The sequence below is a fragment of the Ranitomeya variabilis genome, chromosome 3, assembly GCF_051348905.1.
Source record: "Ranitomeya variabilis isolate aRanVar5 chromosome 3, aRanVar5.hap1, whole genome shotgun sequence".
NCBI lineage: Eukaryota > Metazoa > Chordata > Amphibia > Anura > Dendrobatidae > Ranitomeya > Ranitomeya variabilis.
This window is the reverse complement of record NC_135234.1, coordinates 740013488-740033274: the sequence shown is the minus strand read 5'-3', so window position 1 is coordinate 740033274 and position 19787 is coordinate 740013488. Positions and strand designations below refer to the sequence as shown.

At 42.7% G+C, this 19787-nt stretch overlaps 2 protein-coding genes across 2 annotated transcripts in view; both read left to right on the top strand.

Moving 5' to 3' along the window:
* TRPC6 (transient receptor potential cation channel subfamily C member 6) overlaps positions 1 to 19787 on the top strand; it is a 251147-nt gene that overhangs the window by 49412 nt on the left and 181948 nt on the right. The window lies entirely within an intron of this gene.
* Positions 4274 to 9205, top strand: LOC143817244 (uncharacterized). The gene is made up of 6 exons (XM_077298477.1): positions 4274 to 5795; positions 5885 to 5959; positions 6067 to 6153; positions 6254 to 6467; positions 6561 to 6720; positions 6832 to 9205. The coding sequence occupies exons 1-6, from the start codon at positions 5628 to 5630 to the stop codon at positions 7847 to 7849; spliced, it is 1722 nt and encodes a 573-aa protein (XP_077154592.1). The 5' UTR covers positions 4274 to 5627; the 3' UTR covers positions 7850 to 9205.

Genomic DNA, 19787 nt, shown 5'->3' with positions numbered 1-19787 from the left:
GATTGAGGACACAATTAATCCTGACTAAATCTCCAACTCCTTTTTTTGAAATACAGCCTAAAATTGCCAGGACCCTCCACCATGCTTTACTGTTCCTGCAGACACTCATTATTGTGCTGCTCTCCGGCACTTCGCGAACAAACAGCCTTCAGTTACAGCCAAACATTTCACATTTTGACTCATCAGTTCAGAGCACCTGCTGCCATTTTTCTGCACCCCAATTTCTATATTTTTGTACATAGTTGAGTCACTTGGTCTTGTTTTCATGTCGAATTTCTGAGTTTTGGTTACAATTCTTCAATGAAGACCAATTATGGCCAGACTTCTCCAAACAGTAGATGGGAGTAGCTGGATCCCACAGGTTGGATGTGCAGTGTTATATGGCCACATTATATGTCAGCAGTATATAGAAGTGAGATATGGCTGTACTTCTGTATATATTGGTGTATGCATAGATTGAATGTTATAGAATGTTTCTACATGTTGGTACCTTCCTTTCCCCACATTTCTATGTTTTGTACTATTTTAATTGCAGTCTGAATACAAATAACCTGCTGCTGTCTCCCACAGACATTGCACATTCGCGAGGAGTTTTGCTTGGACATCAAAGAAGACAAATGAAATATTTTTAGTTTTCTAGATGTTTGGGTATCTAGGGAGGAGCAGAAGTCAGTAGCTCATTTTCTGATAAACAGAACAAGAGAGGAAATGCGGAGAGTTCCCAATCTTTTCCCGTAAGACTAAAATGGAGAAAGATGGTGATTTGGGGATGGGGAAAAGGTTTATATATCAGTTTAAACTTATGCAGCCAGGCTGAGTTTGCTATTTAGTGCAGCTTACTCTACTATCACAATGTATTAGCTGTTGTCTTACAAAGGACTGCAGGTAAACCTTTTACAATTGATAGAAAAAAGTTTTTACACCCCCCGTTAAAATACCAAGTTTTTGACATGTACAAAAAATCACATCAAGAACAATAACTTCAGACCTTTTTCCCGTAATCTGTACATATCCATAGAGAAATAAACTGAAATCATTTTGTTGAAGAAAATAAAAAGATGAAAACTAAAATAATGTTTTTGCATACGTCTGAACACACTGTTATAATTGGGGATGTGGTTGTGTTCAGAATAAGCAAATCACATTTATAGTCATGTTAAATAGTAGTCGGTGCACTGTTGCCATCATTTACAGGGATTCTGATTATCCCCATATAAAGTCTCTGCTCTTGGAGGATTTTCCTAATATTTTTGTAGTTGCCTTTACTTTAAAAGCCATGGTCTTTAACCAGCTAACAACACAGCAAAGGGATGGCATTGGTGAAAGTGATCAGTCAGGAGAAGGGTATAAAATAAAAAATCCAATGCACTAAATATACCATGGATCATTTTGAAGATGGTTATCAAGAACTGACTTAAATTTGGCAGAAGAGTGACATTACCTAGAACTGGACGTCCTTCAAAAATTGAAGAAAAGTCGAAAAGAAAATTGGTCCGGAAGGCTGCCAAGAGGTCTACAGCAACATTAAAGGAGCTGCAGGAATATTAAATGTGACAGCAATCTCCCATATTCTTCATATGTCTGGCCTGTGGGGTAGGGTGGCAAGATGGAAGCTTTTTCTTACAAAGAAAAACAGCCAAGCCCGACAATTGTATGTTTTGCTAAAGCCTACATCAATTCTGACAAAACCATGTGGGAAAATGTTTTATGGTCTAAAGAGTCCAAGGTTTAACACTGTACATCACAAAACAAAACAAACCCCACAGTGAAGCATTGTGGAGGAAGCTTTATGCTTTTGGGAATGTTTTTTTCAGCTGAAACTGGGTATTTAGTCAAGATTGAGAGAATTATGAACAGTTCCAAACATCAGTTAATTTTGCCTCAAAACTTTCAGGCTTCTGCTAAAAATGTGATGATTGGACAGTGCATGGATTCAGCAGACCACACTTGGATATGTTTTTCTTTTTGGTTTTTTTTATCTACTGTTGATGTTCAAGACAAAACAAACATGTACGAATTGTGCCTGTGCATCATTTAAGATAAAATTTGCAACGCCCATGAAAAATGGAGCCTTAGGGTGTACTTGCATGTGGTAGTTGAGATGTGGTTGAAACTTCATTAACCTATCTTTTTGTGTGCTTTTTAAGGTACTTGCTTATTTAACACTAGAAATAGGTCCGATGCTATCACATCGGGAGTGCGGTGAAATTAACGCTGTTACTGCTCAGGTGCGTGAATAATGGTGACGTGAATGTCACTTGCTCCTGCGTAAGTGACACACGTCACCGCTATTCCCACGCATGCGTAGTAACCATGCGGTTGTTACTGCGCCTGCCTGGGAATAGCAGAGACAAGTATGTCACTTGCGCAGGCCACTAACTGCGCCTGCGCAAGTGACACTGCCGTGGTGCCTAATTGGAGTCGGGGACAGAGGCCGGATGTTCCAACTGGCGATTATTATATTAGAGGTTTCATTTGTAAGACCCGAAAAAGCCTGAAAAGCTGCTTTAAAACCATATTTTTCTTTCGATGCAATTTAGATGAACTTTTAATTATACATTGACCTCAACATGAATACATCCTTATCCATTCTTGCACTTAGCTAAAAAAACCGCAGCAAAACTTCTACAAAAATTCCAGCCTAAGTCAGAATACCGTATTTTCTTCCGTGTTAATTATATTTTAGCTTTCAGTACGGTACAATAACTGTGATAAATGCGTGCTATAAAGGCTCTCGGATTCACACAGGCAGTAAATGACTTACTCTTTGCTATAATAAGTTTTCCTAATGCTGGAAAAAATTTTCATATCAATATTTTCTAAGCTAATAAGTGTTAAATAAAGTACACGAGCTCAGCCTCCGGTCAGTAATGTTGCCTAAGTCTATACTCTACTAATTTCCCCTTAAATAGTTATGCCTGTTTTAGGCTACTTTCACACTAGCGTTAACTGCATTACGTTTCAAAACGTCTTTTTTCAGAAAAAACGCATCCAGCAAAACTTTTTGCTGGATGCGTTTTTTTCCCATAGACTTGTATTGGCGACGTATGGCGACGGATTGGCATACGTCGTGTACGTTTTACGACGGATGCGTCGAAATTTGGCGACACGTCGTCTCAAAAAAACGTAGATTGTAACGTTTTTTGTCTCCGCCTAAAAAACGTGTCGCGACGCATCCTGCGGCATACGTCGTTGGCTGCAATGGAAGCCTATGAGCGACGGATGCGTCGGGACACGTCGTACGACGCAATGCAGCGCTGCAATACGTTTTTTTTACACTGAGCATGCTCAGAAGAAGTATTTTGTTGCCAATTGGTCAGACACCCCCAAATCTATATAAACCTGGCCTGGGCCTTGAACCCCACATATGCCAGCAAGACACAGAGAAGCAAAGAAGCCTGCCAGCAAGAGCCAGCCTGCCACAAGACCCCAGCCAAGCACAAGACCCCAGCCAGCCTGTCACAAGACTGCAGCCAGCCTGCCACAAGACTCCAGCCATCCTGCCACAAGACTCCAGCCATCCTGCCACAAGACTCCAGCCATCCTGCCACAAGACTCCAGACATCCTGCTACAAGGCTCCAGCCACCATAGCCAGTGTGAGTATTGCAATTTTAGTGTGCATCTGTGTGCCTGTGCATTTCTGTGTGTATGAGGTACTACTGACTACAGCAAGAGCTTAAAACCTGAAGAGAACCTGAGGCCTGCCATCGTCCTGCACCAGCCAGTGCCATGCTAGAGTCCAGATCCACCATGATGCCAGCCACTGTGAAGACCTGCTGCTTCAGCCAAAGGATTGTCAGCCTTTTGTATGTGTGTGTGTGTGTGTGTATGCGTCTTCTGATTGGTTTCACCTTTCTGCCTTTGTTGTACATATGTGTATTTGCATAAAGCTATGTGCGTGCATGTGTATGTGTGCATTTTTGGACGGCTGTGTGCTTTTGTACCATGTGCCTGCACCATATTATGCCTTTGCCAATTTTATGCCTGTTCATGTGGGAGGGTATGTGTCCATGTGCAGGATTGCATCAGGATGTGGTCAGGATTTTCCATCAGTATTTGTACGCCAAAACCAGGAGTGGGTGATAAAAGCAAAAGTGTGCCTGTTTTCGTATTATACTTTACCTAATTTTTACACTCCTGGTTTTGGCTTACAAATACTGATGGGAAATCCTGCCCAAATTCTGATGCGATCCTGAATGTGGACACATACCATGCATGTTTTTTGGGTACGTCTTGTTGATGGCATGTGCATTTGTCCATGCTGTATAATTGGTTATTTGCCTTTTTCTGATGTATTGACTGTATAGTGGTCTGTGCAGCATGTGGTTTAAATTTTTTTTTTTTTTTTTTTTTTTTTTAAATCTGATGTGTTTTTTAAAAAAGTCTAGCGGTGTGCAGCTTGTGGTTTGAATGTGTGAATGTGGGGTTTTTCTATTTAATAAAAGTGTTGAATTTTTTTTTATTACAGTTATAACCATTTGCAGTTGAAGTACTTGTATTTAAAATAAAGAGCATGTCAGCTCCTTGTGATTTTTTAAAAAAAAAGTGCAAAAAAAAAATTATAATAAAATGTTTATTAAAAAAATGTCCGTAGTATTATTTCATAAAGGTAAATTTAAAACTGGTGTATGTACCAATGGTTACACATGCAATACAGGGTTGGTTGAGGGCTCATTTTTTTTAATAAAGGTTAACCTGTAAAGTATTTTTTTTTTTTTTTGGGGGGGGGAGAGGTTATTTATTTTAAATAAAATGTGTCAAATATATTTTTTCATGGTGTTAACATTAAAAAATTTTGTTTTTTGGGACATGGAAATGAATGGTATAACGTGCAACTTTTTGGGGGGGTTTTGGTGTTCACCTGTATGAACATTTCTGACATCATTTTAGTAGGGTGTTTATCATTGAACATTACCTAGTTCAGGGGGTGGTCTAACTATAGATCCATTATACATATAACAGATAAACCAGGACCGCAGCCGCTGCCCACCAGGACACAGCCGCTGCCCACCAGGACCACAGCTAAAGAGCTAGAAGTAAGTTTTGAAGACCCCAATCTGCTACTTCAATGTGTCGAGCAGATTGCAAGTGTGTCTTTAACTTACAGAACCACCAGGACACAGCCGCTGCCCACCAGGACACAGCCGCTGCCCACCAGGACACAGCCACTGCCCACCAGGACACAGCCGCTGCCCACCAGGACCACAGCTAAAGAGCTAGAAGTAAGTTTTGAAGACCCCAATCTGCTACTTCAATGTGTCGAGCAGATTGCAAGTGTGTCTTTAACTTACAGAACCACCAGGACACAGCCGCTGCCCACCAGGACACAGCCGCTGCCCACCAGGACACAGCCACTGCCCACCAGGACACAGCCGCTGCCCACCAGGACCACAGCTAAAGAGCTAGAAGTAAGTTTTGAAGACCCCAATCTGCTACTTCAATGTGTCGAGCAGATTGCAAGTGTGTCTTTAACTTACAGAACCACCAGGACACAGCCGCTGCCCACCAGGACACAGCCGCTGCCCACCAGGACACAGCCACTGCCCACCAGGACACAGCCGCTGCCCACCAGGACCACAGCTAAAGAGCTAGAAGTAAGTTTTGAAGACCCCAATCTGCTACTTCAATGTGTCGAGCAGATTGCAAGTGTGTCTTTAACTTACAGAACCACCAGGACACAGCCGCTGCCCACCAGGACACAGCCGCTGCCCACCAGGACACAGCCACTGCCCACCAGGACCACAAAACGATGTCCTCTTCTGACAGCCCTCCTCCACAGCAACAGCGTGTATCGGTAAGTTAACACAAAATTTTTTTTTTTTTTTAAATTTCTTTAAATTAAATTTTTATGGATAACTACATGCATACATTATGTTTCAACAGGAAGCTGAATCAGATGAGGAGCTGTCAGAAGGGGGCGAGACGGGTGGAGAGATGCAAGTGGAGGAGGAACCAAGTGTAAGTAGTGGTGAAACAGTTGCTTCGCACATCACACTGCACCATACACAAAACAGATTACTAAACACCTGCCTACCTTAACTGAGAATTTGTTTCCTTCATTTCAGGCTGCTGCTGCTGCTCCTGCTGCTGCCGCTGAAGGCTCTCCCAGACAGTCCCAGAGTCGGCGGACTCGTCGCCACGGTCGGCCATCAGTGAGTTTTTTTTTTGGGGGGGAGGGGGATTCTATTGGTACTTTAGTATTTCAGTGTACTAATTTGTTTGTTTTCCTTTTTTTTTTTTTTTTTGACACAGGCTTCACAGCGTGCTCCCGCAGAAGAGGAGGATGATGATGATGACATTGACATCGATTGTCTCATCGAGGAGGTTCGCGAGCGGGAGCCGCTGTGGAACATGGCTGACCGCAGGCATGCTGATACCGGTGTCACCCGTCGGCTCTGGGACGAAGTGTGTCGCAACCTGTTTCCAAGGCGGGAGAGCCTTCATCCTCAGCAGCAGAGCAAACTAGGTAAGTATTCACTTTCCAGTGATGTTTTGAGCTGACTGTAATGTATTGCATTTACCAATTTTTTGTATTTTCTTTTGATTCTTGTCTTCACAGTTGGAAAGGTTAGGAAGCGGTGGCGGTCACTGAGGGATCGCTTTAAGAGGGAATTCAATGATGAGATGAAGGCCCCGAGTGGCTCTGCAGGAAGGAAGAGGAGCAGATATAAATATGGCCAGGCCCTCTCCTTCCTGAGGCGAACCATGCTAAGCAGAGTGTAAGTATTCTACAGCCCAATTATAACCATGTTAACCTGTCTACTTAGTTTGCTTTCAGTCAGGGCTTTTTCATTCCAATGTATTAATTTCTTTTGTTTTTTCTTTCACAGCACCTTCTCCAGCCACCGGGCGCCTGCATCTTCCTCTGCGCCCTCTGAAGCGATCCCTCCTGAGTCCGCCACTGAGGGCCACGTCGGTAGGCCCCACACCTCTGTCCCCTCCTCTGACCCCTCTGTCCTCTCCTCTGACCCCTCTGTCCCCTCCACTTCATCCGCCCCAAGCAGTGGAGCATTATTGCAGGCTTCATTGCTCGCATCTGATGCTGAACAGTTAGCGTTCCCTTTACCCCACCCCTCTGATCCTGCCACCTCGACACCACCATTAGGTTCGTGGCGGCAGCGCCAGAGGGGTCAGGAAAGGAGCTATGCTCCTGAGTTCTTACACCTGAATGCATCCTTCCAAGGCTCTTTCAAAATTTTGGGAGAGCAAGTGACTGCTGGTTTCAACATGGTGCAATCACGCATCAGTGAAACAAGCCAGGAAACCAGCAGTCGCTTGGATAGGCTGCATTCAGCTGTAAGTCCCGATCCGGCCAACCTTTTTTTCCAATCCATGCTCATGAGCATGGAGAAGCTTTCTTTTGAGCAACAGATGCGGGTAATGAATACCTGCCATAATGCTGCACTGCAGGCCATTAATGAATCGACCCACACACCTCACCACACCTCCACTCCAATTCCACACCAGGCCCCATTTCCACACCATACCCCCCATTACCAAACCCAGCCCCAATACCCACACCAGCAGCATTACCAAACCCAGCTCCAATCCCCACACCAGCACCATTACCAAACCCCACGCCACTCCCACTACCCTACCCAGTCACAATACCCGACCCAGTCCCCACAACAATCCCGGCCCCTAGACCAAATTACTTCCCCAATGTTTTCCTTACTGAACTTTTCTCTTCCACCTACCCCAACACCACCCCCCTCTGGTCAGCCTCTTGGTTTAACCCCCACTTCCACTGCACCCCAAACAAGTAGGGTTTCCCCACCTATCGACGTGGTCCAACCTTCCGGCACATCCTCCTCTCATATCTCCACCCAACACTTTGAAAATTTGTAAAGTGTGTAAATAAGATTCTAAAAAATGTTCTAATTTTTCTATAAAAATGTTGGAAAATATATATATATTTTTTTTGCAAAACAAAAAAAAAAAAAAAAAAAAAGAGTTAAAATAAAATTCGGATTACAATTCTACTCTTTGTGTGTGTGTGGATTTATTAAGGTAATATAATAAAAAAAGGTTTAATAAAAACAAACACCAGACATGTAAAGGGTATAACATAATGGTTTTACTAGCAAGAAAACCACGCTTTTGGGCCTTTTTTTTGGGGGGGGGGGCAGAAACACTTTTTTTACATAACCAAAACACATGGGAAACAGGTTACACATGGGAAACAGGTTACACAATCATGTCTTGCCACGGGATCCGCCCGACAGGTGAGACAAAATAATCGGCAAACTGGTCCCTCATCCTTGTAACTGAACTTGTAGAGCGAACCGAGCTGCTGCGGTAGTCCCACAAGGTGGTCTCCAACTCTTCATCATCCAAAGAAACGGGCTCCTTTGACAGGACAAAGTTGTGGAGCACCACACAGGCTTTAACTACCTCGTCTATAGTTGTTGTTTTCAGCTTGATAGCCGTCAGCAGAACTCGCCACTTCGCCGTCAATATGCCAAAGGAACACTCCACTACTCTTCGTGCTCTAGTAAGCCGGTAATTAAAGACCCGCTTGGTATGGTTTAAGTTCCGGCTACTGTACGGTTTCAGTAGGTGCAGCGACAGTTGAAAGGCTTCATCACCTACAAAGACATATTCCAGGGCTGGGTCATTTGTTCCTGGCAGTGGTCTGGCTGGCGGGAAATCGTAGCTCTCTCCATAAAGGCAACGACCCATCGGAGAGTTTTTAAACACTTGCGAATCATTGGACCGTCCATACGCTCCAATGTCCACGGCAAGGAACCTGCAGTTGGCGTCTGCAATAGCCATAAGGACGATGGAGAAATACTTCTTATAATTATAATACTCCGATCCTGTTCCTGCCGGTTTCGCAATCCTTATGTGTTTCCCGTCAACTGCACCCACACAATTAGGGAAATTGCAAATTTGCTGAAACTCTTCAGCACTTCGCAACCAGATTTCCGTGGATGGTTGGGGGATATACTCTGGTTGCAAAGTGGTCCAAACAGCCCGACATGTGTCCTTCACTATTCCAGAGATAGTTGAAATGCCCAGCCTGAACTGATAATGGAGCGAAGTCATAGATTCACCCGTAGCTAGGAAACTTTATAAAAAAAAAAATAAAAAAAATGTTAAAAATTGTTTGTCTGTGCAATTTTTTATAATATGGCACTGTTAATTTTTTTTAAAATGACAGGAGACCCAATAAAACCAGCATGAATCCGGTGTAAAAAAACAGTGGAATGTCCGCCAAGAAAACCCAAATTACATGCTGCAGAAAATAGTGCGCAATATGTCAGCGCAGTATTGTCTGCAGCATGTAATATAACATTCAAAATGACCAATGACAGGAAAAAAGCAGTTGTGTCATCAAACCCAAAAAACCCAAAAAAAAAAAAACTGCAGAAAATGCAACGCAATATTTCAGCGCAGTATTTTCTGCAGTCTGTTATCTAACATTCAATATGAGCAATGACATTTAAATAAAGCAGTTGAATGTCCGCCAAGAAAACACAAACTACATGCTGCAGAAAATAGTGCGCAATATGTCAGCGCAGTATTGTCTGCAGCATGTAATATAACATTCAAAATGACCAATGACAGGAAAAAAGCAGTTGCATGTCATCAAACCCAAAAAAACCAAAAAAAAAAAAAACTGCAGAAAATGCAACGCAATATTTCAGCACAGTATTTTCTGCAGTCTGTTAACATTCAATATCAGCAATGACATTTAAATAAAGTAGTTGAATGTCCGCCAAGAAAACCAAAACTACATGCTGCAGAAAATAGTGCGCAATATGCCAGCGCAGTATTTTCTGCAGCATGTAATATAACATTCAATATCAGCAATGAAATAAAAAAAAGAGGCTTACCGCAGGGTCACCATCAGCCGCTCCGCCGGTGTGATGGCAAGCCTCATCCTTGTATCCTGTCTTCGGATGACATCCTCCAGTTTTGCAAGCAAAAAATCAAAATGTTCAATCCTCATCCGCACGTAGTTGTGGAATTTGTGTGGATTGTGCCGCAACTCCAGGTACAGAGTGGACTGGACACCCCGGGTCATCCGTAGTTGATTAATCGGATGAATCCACATTCGTCTTCGTCTCCGTTGCTGCAGAAGCATCCTACGCCTTTCCGCTGCCGCCTCCTTCTCCCGCACTATGATATCCAGGCGATTTGTCTCAAAGATAACGTCGGTAACCAAACTAGCAATCCTCCCAAGAACACCTTCCATCGCTGCCACAAAACTAAAACCCACAAAGATGGGCTGTAAATACAGTACTATATAGTTTTTCAAATTTTCCAGTAGCCAATCAAATTTTGGGAGCCTCCCCTTTTAAAAACGGATCCGTCGGAAAAACGGATACAACGGATGGTAAAACGGATACAACGTATGCAACGCATCCAGTATTTTCGACGGAAACGTTTAGCGGATTTGCGACGGATCCGTCGAAATGCTGGATGCGTGGCATACGTTTGTCACCGTTTTTCAATTTTTTGACGCATCCGTTTTTTAGGCAAAAAAACGGATTTGCGACGTAATGCAGTAAACGCTAGTGTGAAACTAGCCTTAGGAATCTACAGGATAGATGATAACTTGCTGATCACTGGGGGTTTGATCACTGAAACTCTTCCCAATCACAAAAATGGTGCTCAGAAATGTCCCATTAAATTGGCAGTCCGATAGATCCCTCTATTGAATATGCACGGTCCCCTTTCCATTTAGCAATCGGACTTTCAATAGTGAGCCAGTTGTCACCTATCTGATTGAATAGGAAATTGCTTTAGGATCTATGGATCAAGATTGCACTGAACTCAAAAGGGTCTCTGTATATGTACTAGGGCATGTAGTCATCACAGAGGAGAGTCCCCTGCTCGTGATCCACTTTTACGAGCCAGATTGGAGAACCAGTAAGTATCAGCCACTTTACATAGTTACATAGTTATTAAGGTTGAAGGAAGACTTTAAGTCCATCTAGTTCAACCCATAGCCTAACCTAACATGCCCTAACATGTTGATCCAAAGGAAGGCAAAAAAAACCCATGTGGCAAAGAGTAAGCTCCACCTTGGGGAAAAAAATTCCTTCCCGACTCCACATACGGCAGTCAGACTAGTTCCCTGGATCAACGCCCTAACAAGGAATCTAGTGTATATACCCTGTAACATTATACTTTTCCAGAAAGGCATCCAGTCCCCTCTTAAATTTAAGTAATGAATCACTCATTACAACATCATACGGCAGAGAGTTCCATAGTCTCACTGCTCTTACAGTAAAGAATCCGCGTCTGTTATTATGCTTAAACCTTCTTTCCTCCAGACGTAGAGGATGCTCCCTTGTCCCTGTCACCGGTCTATGATTAAAAAGATCATCAGAAAGGTCTTTGTACTGTCCCCTCATATATTTATACATTAACATAAGATCACCCCTTAGGGTACTGTCACACTCTGCAACTTTCCAACGATCACGACCAGCGATACGACCTGGCCGTGATCGTTGGAAAGTCGTTGTGTGATCGCTGGGGAGCTGTCACACAGACCGCTCTCCAGCGACCAACGATGCCGAAGGCCCCGGGTAACCAGGGTAAACATCGGGTTACTAAGTGCAGGGCCGCGCTTAGTAACCCGATGTTTACCCTGGTTACCATCATAAAAGTAAAAAAAAACAAACAGTACATACTCACATTCCGGTGTCCGTCAGGTCCCTTGCCATCTGCTTCCCGCTCTGACTGAGTGCCGCTGTAAAGTGAAAGCAGATCACAGTGGTGATGTCACCGCTGTGCTCTGCTCTTACTTTCTGGCCGGCAGTCAGTCAGAGCGGGAAGCAGACGGCAAGGGACCTGACGGACACCGGAATGTGAGTATGTACTGTTTGTTTTTTTTTACTTTTACGATGGTAACCAGGGTAAACATCGGGTTACTAAGCGCGGCCCTGCGCTTAGTAACCCGATGTTTACCCTGGTTACAAGCGAACGCATCGTTGGATCGGTGTCACACACACCGATCCAACGATGACAGCGGGAGATCCAGCGACGAAAGAAAGTTCCAAACGATCTGCTACGATGTACGATTCTCAGCAGGGTCCCTGATCGCTGCTGCGTGTCAGACACAGCGATATCGTATGGATATCGCCGGAACGTCACGGATCGTACCGTCGTAGCGACAAAAGTGCCACTGTGAGACGGTACCCTTAGTCTTCGTTTTTCCAAACTAAATAGCCCCAAGTGTAATAATCTATCTTGGTATTGCAGACCCCCCAGTCCTCTAATAACCTTGGTCGCTCTTCTCTGCACCCGCTCCAGTTCAGCTATGTCTTTCTTATACACCGGAGACCAGAACTGTGCACAGTATTCTAAGTGTGGTCGCACTAGTGACTTGTATAGAGGTAAAATTATGTTCTCCTCATGAGCATCTATGCCTCTTTTAATACATCCCATTATTTTATTTGCCTTTGTAGCAGCTGCCTGACACTGGCCACTGAATATGAGTTTGCCATCCACCCATACACCCAGGTCTTTTTCATTGACGGTTTTGCCCAGAGTTTTAGAATTAAGCACATAGTTATACATCTTATTACTTCTACCCAAGTGCATGACCTTACATTTATCCCCATTAAAGCTCATTTGCCATTTATCAGCCCAAGCTTCTAGTTTACATAAATCATCCTGTAATATAAAATTGTCCTCCCCTGTATTGATTACCCTGCAGAGTTTAGTGTCATCTGCAAATATTGAAATTCTACTCTGAATGCCCCCTACAAGGTCATTAATAAATATGTTAAAAAGAAGGGGGCCCAATACTGACCCCTGTGGTACCCCACTGCTAACCGCGACCCAGTCCGAGTGTGCTTCATTAATAACCACCCTTTGTTTCCTATCCCTGAGCCAGTTCTCAACCCACTTGCACATATTTTCCCCTATCCCCATTACTCTCATTTTATGTAACAACCTTTTGTGTGGCACCGTATCAAAAGCTTTTGAAAAGTCCATATACACTATGTCCACTGGGTTCCCTTGGTCCAGTCCGGAACTTACCTCTTCATAGAAGCTGATCAGATTAGTCTGACATGAACGGTCCCTAGTAAACCCGTGCTGATACTGGGTCATGAGGTTATTCCTCTTCAGATATTCCAGTATAGCATCCCTTAGAATGCCCTCCAGGATTTTACCCACAGTAGAGGTTAAACTTACTGGCCTATAATTACCGAGTTCAGTTTTTGTCCCCTTTTTGAATATTGGCACCACATTTGCTATACGCCAGTCCTGTGGTACAGACCCTGTTATTATGGACTCTTTAAAGATTAAAAATAATGGTCTATCAATGACTGTACTTAGTTCCTGCAGTACTCGGGGGTGTATCCCATCCGGGCCCGGAGATTTGTCAATTTTAGTGATTTTTAGATGCCGCCGTACTTACTGCTGAGTTAAGCAGGTGACATTTAATGGGGAATTTTTATCACTAGTCATATTGGCTGCCATGGGATTTTCTTTTGTAAATACTGATGAAAAAAGTCATTTAGCATATTGGCTTTTTCCTCTTCCTCATCCACCATTTCACCCAGACTATTTTTAAGGGGGCCAACACTATCATTGTTTAGTTTCTTAGTATTTATGTAGTTAAAGGATTTGGGATTAGAAAACGCAAATACGGTGGCTATTCATTTTAAAAGTCACCATATGATAGCACATGGTCTCTCCATTAGAATATATTCCTTGCATCTTCCCCTGACTTGGAGTTGTATCTGGAATTGAGCGACGCTGGTGACATCACATCTACAGATACCTGCCGAAATGACGCCATTGGCAAGTATAGAACGAATACACGATACCTGCTGATCAGCTATCTGTAGATATGACGCTATGATACCGCAAGAACTTGATACGGAGTAATCGTTTAACGACCAGTGACAGATATATCCATCATTGGTGGTATCTTCATGTATGGAGAGTGCTCAAAAGCTGCACTCATGGGAAGCTGCCCTGACCAGCGATAACTCCAATCTCAGCAGCTTAACCCAAGAGATGACGAAGTCAATAGAGACTGTGAAAGCTGAAGAATTAGTCAGGGAGACCTCCGTCCTCTTGTTCTAGTTGTTTCCTGATTTTTATTAGTCATCATCAGGCAAATCCTAAGTAGAGATGAGAGAACCTTTGGATGTTCGGTTTGGCAAACTTTTAAATGTTACCAGCCCCCAGCTGTCTGTTTTAGCAAGGCTGGTTGTAAAAAATGGAGCAGGCCCCATGCCTTGTTTTTAATTATTTACTTAAATAATTTAAAACATACAGCGTGGGGATCCCTCCATTCTTGATAACCAACCTTGCTAAAGCTGACAGCTGAGGGTTGCAGCCCCAAGCTGTCAGTTTTGCCTGGCTGGTTATCAAAAATACAGCGGAACCCCACATCATTTTTTAATTTATTTTTTATAGCGCATCAGCCACTGCCTGCTCTTGCTGTTAACAGATAAATACAAATCTCAACATTGTCCCCTGTTAGTGCTGATCACAGCGCGAGCAGTAGACAGGAATGTGAGCTGTCTTCACATCAGCACCAAGGAACAGTGCGAAAGGTAGTGCTGATTCCCAGGCGCTGGTAGGTGTCACACTGATGACACAGGAATGTCATCCCTGTGCCATAATAATAATCTTTATTTATATAGCGCCAACATATTCCGTAGCGCTTTACAGTTTAACAGCTATGTTAAACTGTGTCATCATTGTGCACATGTGCAGGACGTTTTGCGCAAATGCTGCTACTGGAAACACTGATGTCTGAAAGAGCCCTTGGTGAACTTGGTTATTTACCGAACTTTGGATGACTTTTGCCGATTTTTAGGAAAAACGCTTGGGAATCCTAACACAACTCCGAATGAGCTATGTTCGTGCCGAATTCGAGATTGGAGCCTTTTCCAAACAAGTTTGCTCATCTTTAATCCTGAGAAGAAATGATTAATAGAAAAGAGAACGAAGGACACATCTGTTAATCATAATATATTTTACAAAACAGTAGATTACAAATTGTGACCCAAAAAGTGTGTCCCCGCCCTTGTACTGTACCATTGAAGCATTTTCTGTGCCGGATGTATTGTTCTGCATCTCATTCATTTTGATTACATTGCAGTTGTTATGTTTAGCAGCTGATCAGAGTCTGTGCCGATATAATCCATTTAGGGGTCATCACCATAAGTACTCTCAGACTGTCACCATAAGTGCCGCCAGACAAACTTACATTAAGCTCCATTTACAAAATGAAGATTTGTTGATTTTTGCATCCACGATACGGATACGTCCATTTCATTACCATGTCATTTGCTTGGTGTTTCGGTCATATGATGAGATACTATATGTTCTTTTCTTAAAGGGAAAACACATTTACGGATCAACGCTTCCCAAAGTATGCTCAAACATTTGCAGTATATATTTGTTAGGAATTAGGTTCTGGACAGCAGACTTTGGAGACTAGGTTTACTCCTTTACCTATTTTCAAAATCCGGCTTCTCATGTTAACGGGAATCTGTCAATAGGATCAACCTTCCTAAGCTGTGTATGTGGGCATGTAAGGCATAAGACGTTGATTAAAATAACATTGATATCTGGGATCCGACGTGAAAACTGTTGTAAAAAATAAATAGTCATGGAAAAGTGAACAAAAAAAATTAAATGTTGTGTTGGTGGTGGTATTTTTCAATCATGTTATGGGCTCAGCTACACCATATTTTTGTTCCAGGTTCTGTCCATTTACACCGGGTCACACACGTTCAGCACTAGGACCAGTGTTATTCAATGAGGGAGTGCAGATGAGAGCTTTTTTTTCTTTTAACTAACGCAATCTTTGTGTGAAATATATCAAAGCCCGCACTAGTTTATTTCCTAAATAAGATGAATCTTGCCCGTTCCAGTCTTTGGGTGCACAAAAAAAAAATGCGATGCAAAACGGATCCACTTTTTAGCATCCAATTTTTCCATAAACATTGCAATTCTGTAACAGGAAATTTTACATGGTCCAGTAAATTTTTAAGTAAAAAAAACTGTTTATATATGGACTTCACAAGGATGAAAAGTGAGAAAAAAGTAATTCAAGATTTATCGATAACCCCTTGATAGCACCACCACATTTCATTTCCATAAAGCCTGAATGACTGAGTGACTGAAGACCGTAACTGCTAAAAAATGGTACCAAAGGTGAAAACGTGGATATTTTATGTTATCAAGTACAAACAGGAGGAAGGATAAAGGTTCTAGATTTTAATCCTCATCCAATGCAATTGTTCATCCAAAATCCTTTCTTTTTTTCATAAGATGTCATAAGATGTCAAGACAATGAACTGATTGAGAGGTGGAGAGAAGGAGACCATGGACACGAGCATGGGTCCATTTACACAAAACATAGAAAAGCATAGTCTTGTTGCCCTCATCCCCAAAAGATATAACACATACCAATCTAATCAGTCTCAATTCTCATGAGCTTGCCTCATGACCATCATGCACTTCTCCTGCCATTATGAACTGAAAGCCTAGATGTCTATAATGCATGTGTGAGGGCAGGTGGTTAGCACTGCAGCCTTGCCACGCTGGGGTCCTGGGTTCAAATCCCACCACAGACAACATCTGCTAGGAGTTTGTATGTTCTCTCCGTGTTTGTGTGGGTTTCCTCCGGGTTCTTCCAAAGACATACTGATAGGGAATCTAGATTGTGAGCCCCGAACTGTAAAGTGCTGCGGAATATGTTGGCGCTAAATAAAGAGATTATTATTATTATTATGTTTCATCTGACACGGTGTAAAGTGATGGGAGAAAGTGCGGAGGGGGTTATAGAAATGATTAGATGGACTCTTGTTATTTGATAACCGTGTGACTCCTATTTACAAGTTTTACTTAATGATCTTATTGCTGTTTTCTATAAGATTTAAATATAATTTGTCTGTATACTTTTTCTTTCTTTTTTAATGGAGGGGGGGGGAATAGGTCTTTACAGGATCTCGTACATTACAACGACTCCTTCATCTGACCGCCATGCTGGTGGTGGCCAGGTCCAAATTTTGCACTGGCTCCAGAGGATTGTAGTTACACTTCTGCCCGAAACATCTTTGGGACAGCACAGAGTAGGTCAAAGTAGGAGAGCGCCAGTGCCCCATAATAACATCATGCCGGAGCACACTGTATTGGAATGGAGGACCCCTCTTTCCCACGCATGACAGGTAGTGCTGACGAAGCTACCTGGAGTAGCGATACGCGTTGGGAGCTAGCGGGCTCTGTGACCTTAGTGAGTATTACTATTTATGTATTTATCTATGCATTTTGCACTACCTGTCATGCGCTCAGTGTGAGACGTCCTCTTTTATATTATGTATTGCTGATCGTTATTTATTTGTATATGTATTATTATCATCTTTTTCCACATGGTATAAATTCTCCTATACAAACCACTATGTGGTGGTATTGGTTATTGGATATTTATGGCCTTGTAGGCTGGAGGAATTTTTCCACTTGAGCTTGTGATGGGTGTGTATATCCATATCTTTAACCTTATTCTTATTTGTTGAATAATACTACTCACTGGGTTCCTGTGTGGGATTATTTATTCTCTTAAGTCCTCTTGATTTACATCCTCATATACAGGGGACGTTGTCTCAGTTTGGGTATGTTTTCACATACGTTTTAAATGTTTTTATGTTTTGTAAGCACTTTTTGTCTGAATAAAGCCTTGTTCACTTTATATGGGTTGGGTGTGCACTTCATTTGCGCTTCTTCTTCTTTCCTTTGTTCTAAACAATCGTACATGGAGATAATTTCCCACAAACCTCCGTACAATTAAGGTGCGATAATGTATTCAGCTTACAAGCAGACTCTGCAATATCAGCGGGTGGCAGCTGTATATGATGGCTGACGCCCTACTACAATGCCCATGATCGGCATTCGCTCCGTTTAACCCATTAGATACCACTCTCAATAGTGACAGGTGTATCTAGATGGTTACTTGAGGGATGGGGCTCCTTCTTTAAGCCGATCAACTCTCTGTAATCGCAAGGTGAAAGTAGTTGCCATGGCATCTTGAGGCCTTCAGGTCTGCTGCCAACTACTGCAATAACTGGGTGTAACAAGCGAAGTGTCAGTGTAAAACTGTCAGCTCTGTTATCCTGTAGTGCAGACGTATTGCAGGATATTAAGTCAGCTATTAGGCAAGTAAAAGGTAAAGTTAAAATTGTAAAAATTAAAAATATAGATGAAAAAATAAAGGAAAAATGTTTCACCACCAAAAATGCTGGTTTATGTAAAAACTAAATTAAAGTGAACCTATCTCTAGAAAAAATGCTATTAAACTGCAGGTTTGGGGTTAATTTGCAAATAAATAGTGTTACTGACATGCCTGGCACCTGCACTTTGCCGAACGCTGCAGGGAGAAAATAAACTTTCTTCTTCCCACAACATTCCAGTTTTAGCCACATGGGTGGTGAGAGAGCTGGGTCAGTCACCGAGCGCTGGCTGTAACTGCGCCCCAGCACTGAATGACGGTCGGTCCCAGTGCAGAGCGAGTGTCAGGCAGTGCCAGGGTGCTGTCACAGCCGCTGCTGTGTGTACTCTGGTGACTGGACAAGCACTGGTGTCGCCCCCATGACTGAGAAAGTGAAACAACACCGTGAGCACAGCTACGAAGTGGTGTTATAGTTAGGCTCCCACGCCATATACTTAATCAACATAAAACTTAGCACTCAACTTAGGATGCTGGAACAGAAGAATTTATTTTGCAGTATACTCAAAACGTTTCGGTTCAACATGAACCTTCTTCAGTTACTACAAAATGTAAAAAGTGCAAATAAATACAATAAAACAAAATAACCAAAGTACGGTATGTACAAAAAGGAGAAACAATCGGTCAAATACAATGTAATCATACATGATACTCAGCGGAAGTGAATCGGGCAGAGAATATAAGACAAAATCCGAGCACAATCAAATATAGGTGTAAGGAAGAGAGGAAGTGCAGGACAAATGTTAGATACGTGTCCGTGTGGTACAAGGTATCTAGAGAACATACCGTATACGGAATACATGTGATGAATGGGGCCGGAAGTCAGTGGGCCACACAAATTCTATTCTGGGGGCTGTGGAAAATAACGGGGTAACCAGAGGGTTAAACAAAGGACTACTGAGGGAGAAATATAGATGAATATGCTACTTACACCACAGCCAAGGTATGCAGAGAGAAGTGCTGTAGGATATTAAAATAATGGTAGTAAGTGGGTGAAATGGAGGTAAAAGCATTAACCGTGCAAGGAGGGGTTAAATTACCTTTAGGAGAGCGAGGTGTAGGCGTGCATGCTGCCAGACGCGGAGTCCACCGCTAGTCTGGGGATGTAGACTCCGAATGAAGTTTAAGAAGGGAAGGGGCGGGACACCTTAGCCGGCAACAAATGAGTGAGGAGCCCTGGCCGGGAGTGACATATCGCTACTTGCCCCCATGACTGAAACTGGAATGCCGCCAGGCGGAATAAAGTTAATTTTCTTCCAGCAGTGCTCGACGCCAGGCAGGTTAACAATAGAGATCAACGAACATGTTCGGAAAACGTTCGCCATTCTCAAATTTGGCACAAACTTATCACATTCGGATTTGTGTTCGTTTCACAAGCATTTTTACTCAGTCATCAAAAGTCGGTCACAGTTTTGCATCTTGTTTTGCTGGCATTTGCTCAGTGTCACAGTGCAGAGACGTCGCTTCTGTGCTAGAGTTGGTGCTGCTAAAAGTGAACTTGTCAGTGAAATAGAAATCGTTCTTCCGGCATCAAAGTAGAAAAAAAAGGGCAAAAACTGTGTGGCAGTCTCCAGA

Excerpts from the sequence above, each read along its gene's own strand:
- LOC143817244 (XM_077298477.1), top strand. The coding sequence starts at position 5,628 with ATGTGTCGAGCAGATTGCAAGTGTGTCTTTAACTTACAGAACCACCAG. Across the intron at positions 5,796-5,884 it reads CACAGCAACAGCGTGTATCG|GAAGCTGAATCAGATGAGGA; the intron begins GTAAGTTAACAC and ends ATGTTTCAACAG. Across the intron at positions 6,468-6,560 it reads TCAGCAGCAGAGCAAACTAG|TTGGAAAGGTTAGGAAGCGG; the intron begins GTAAGTATTCAC and ends TTGTCTTCACAG.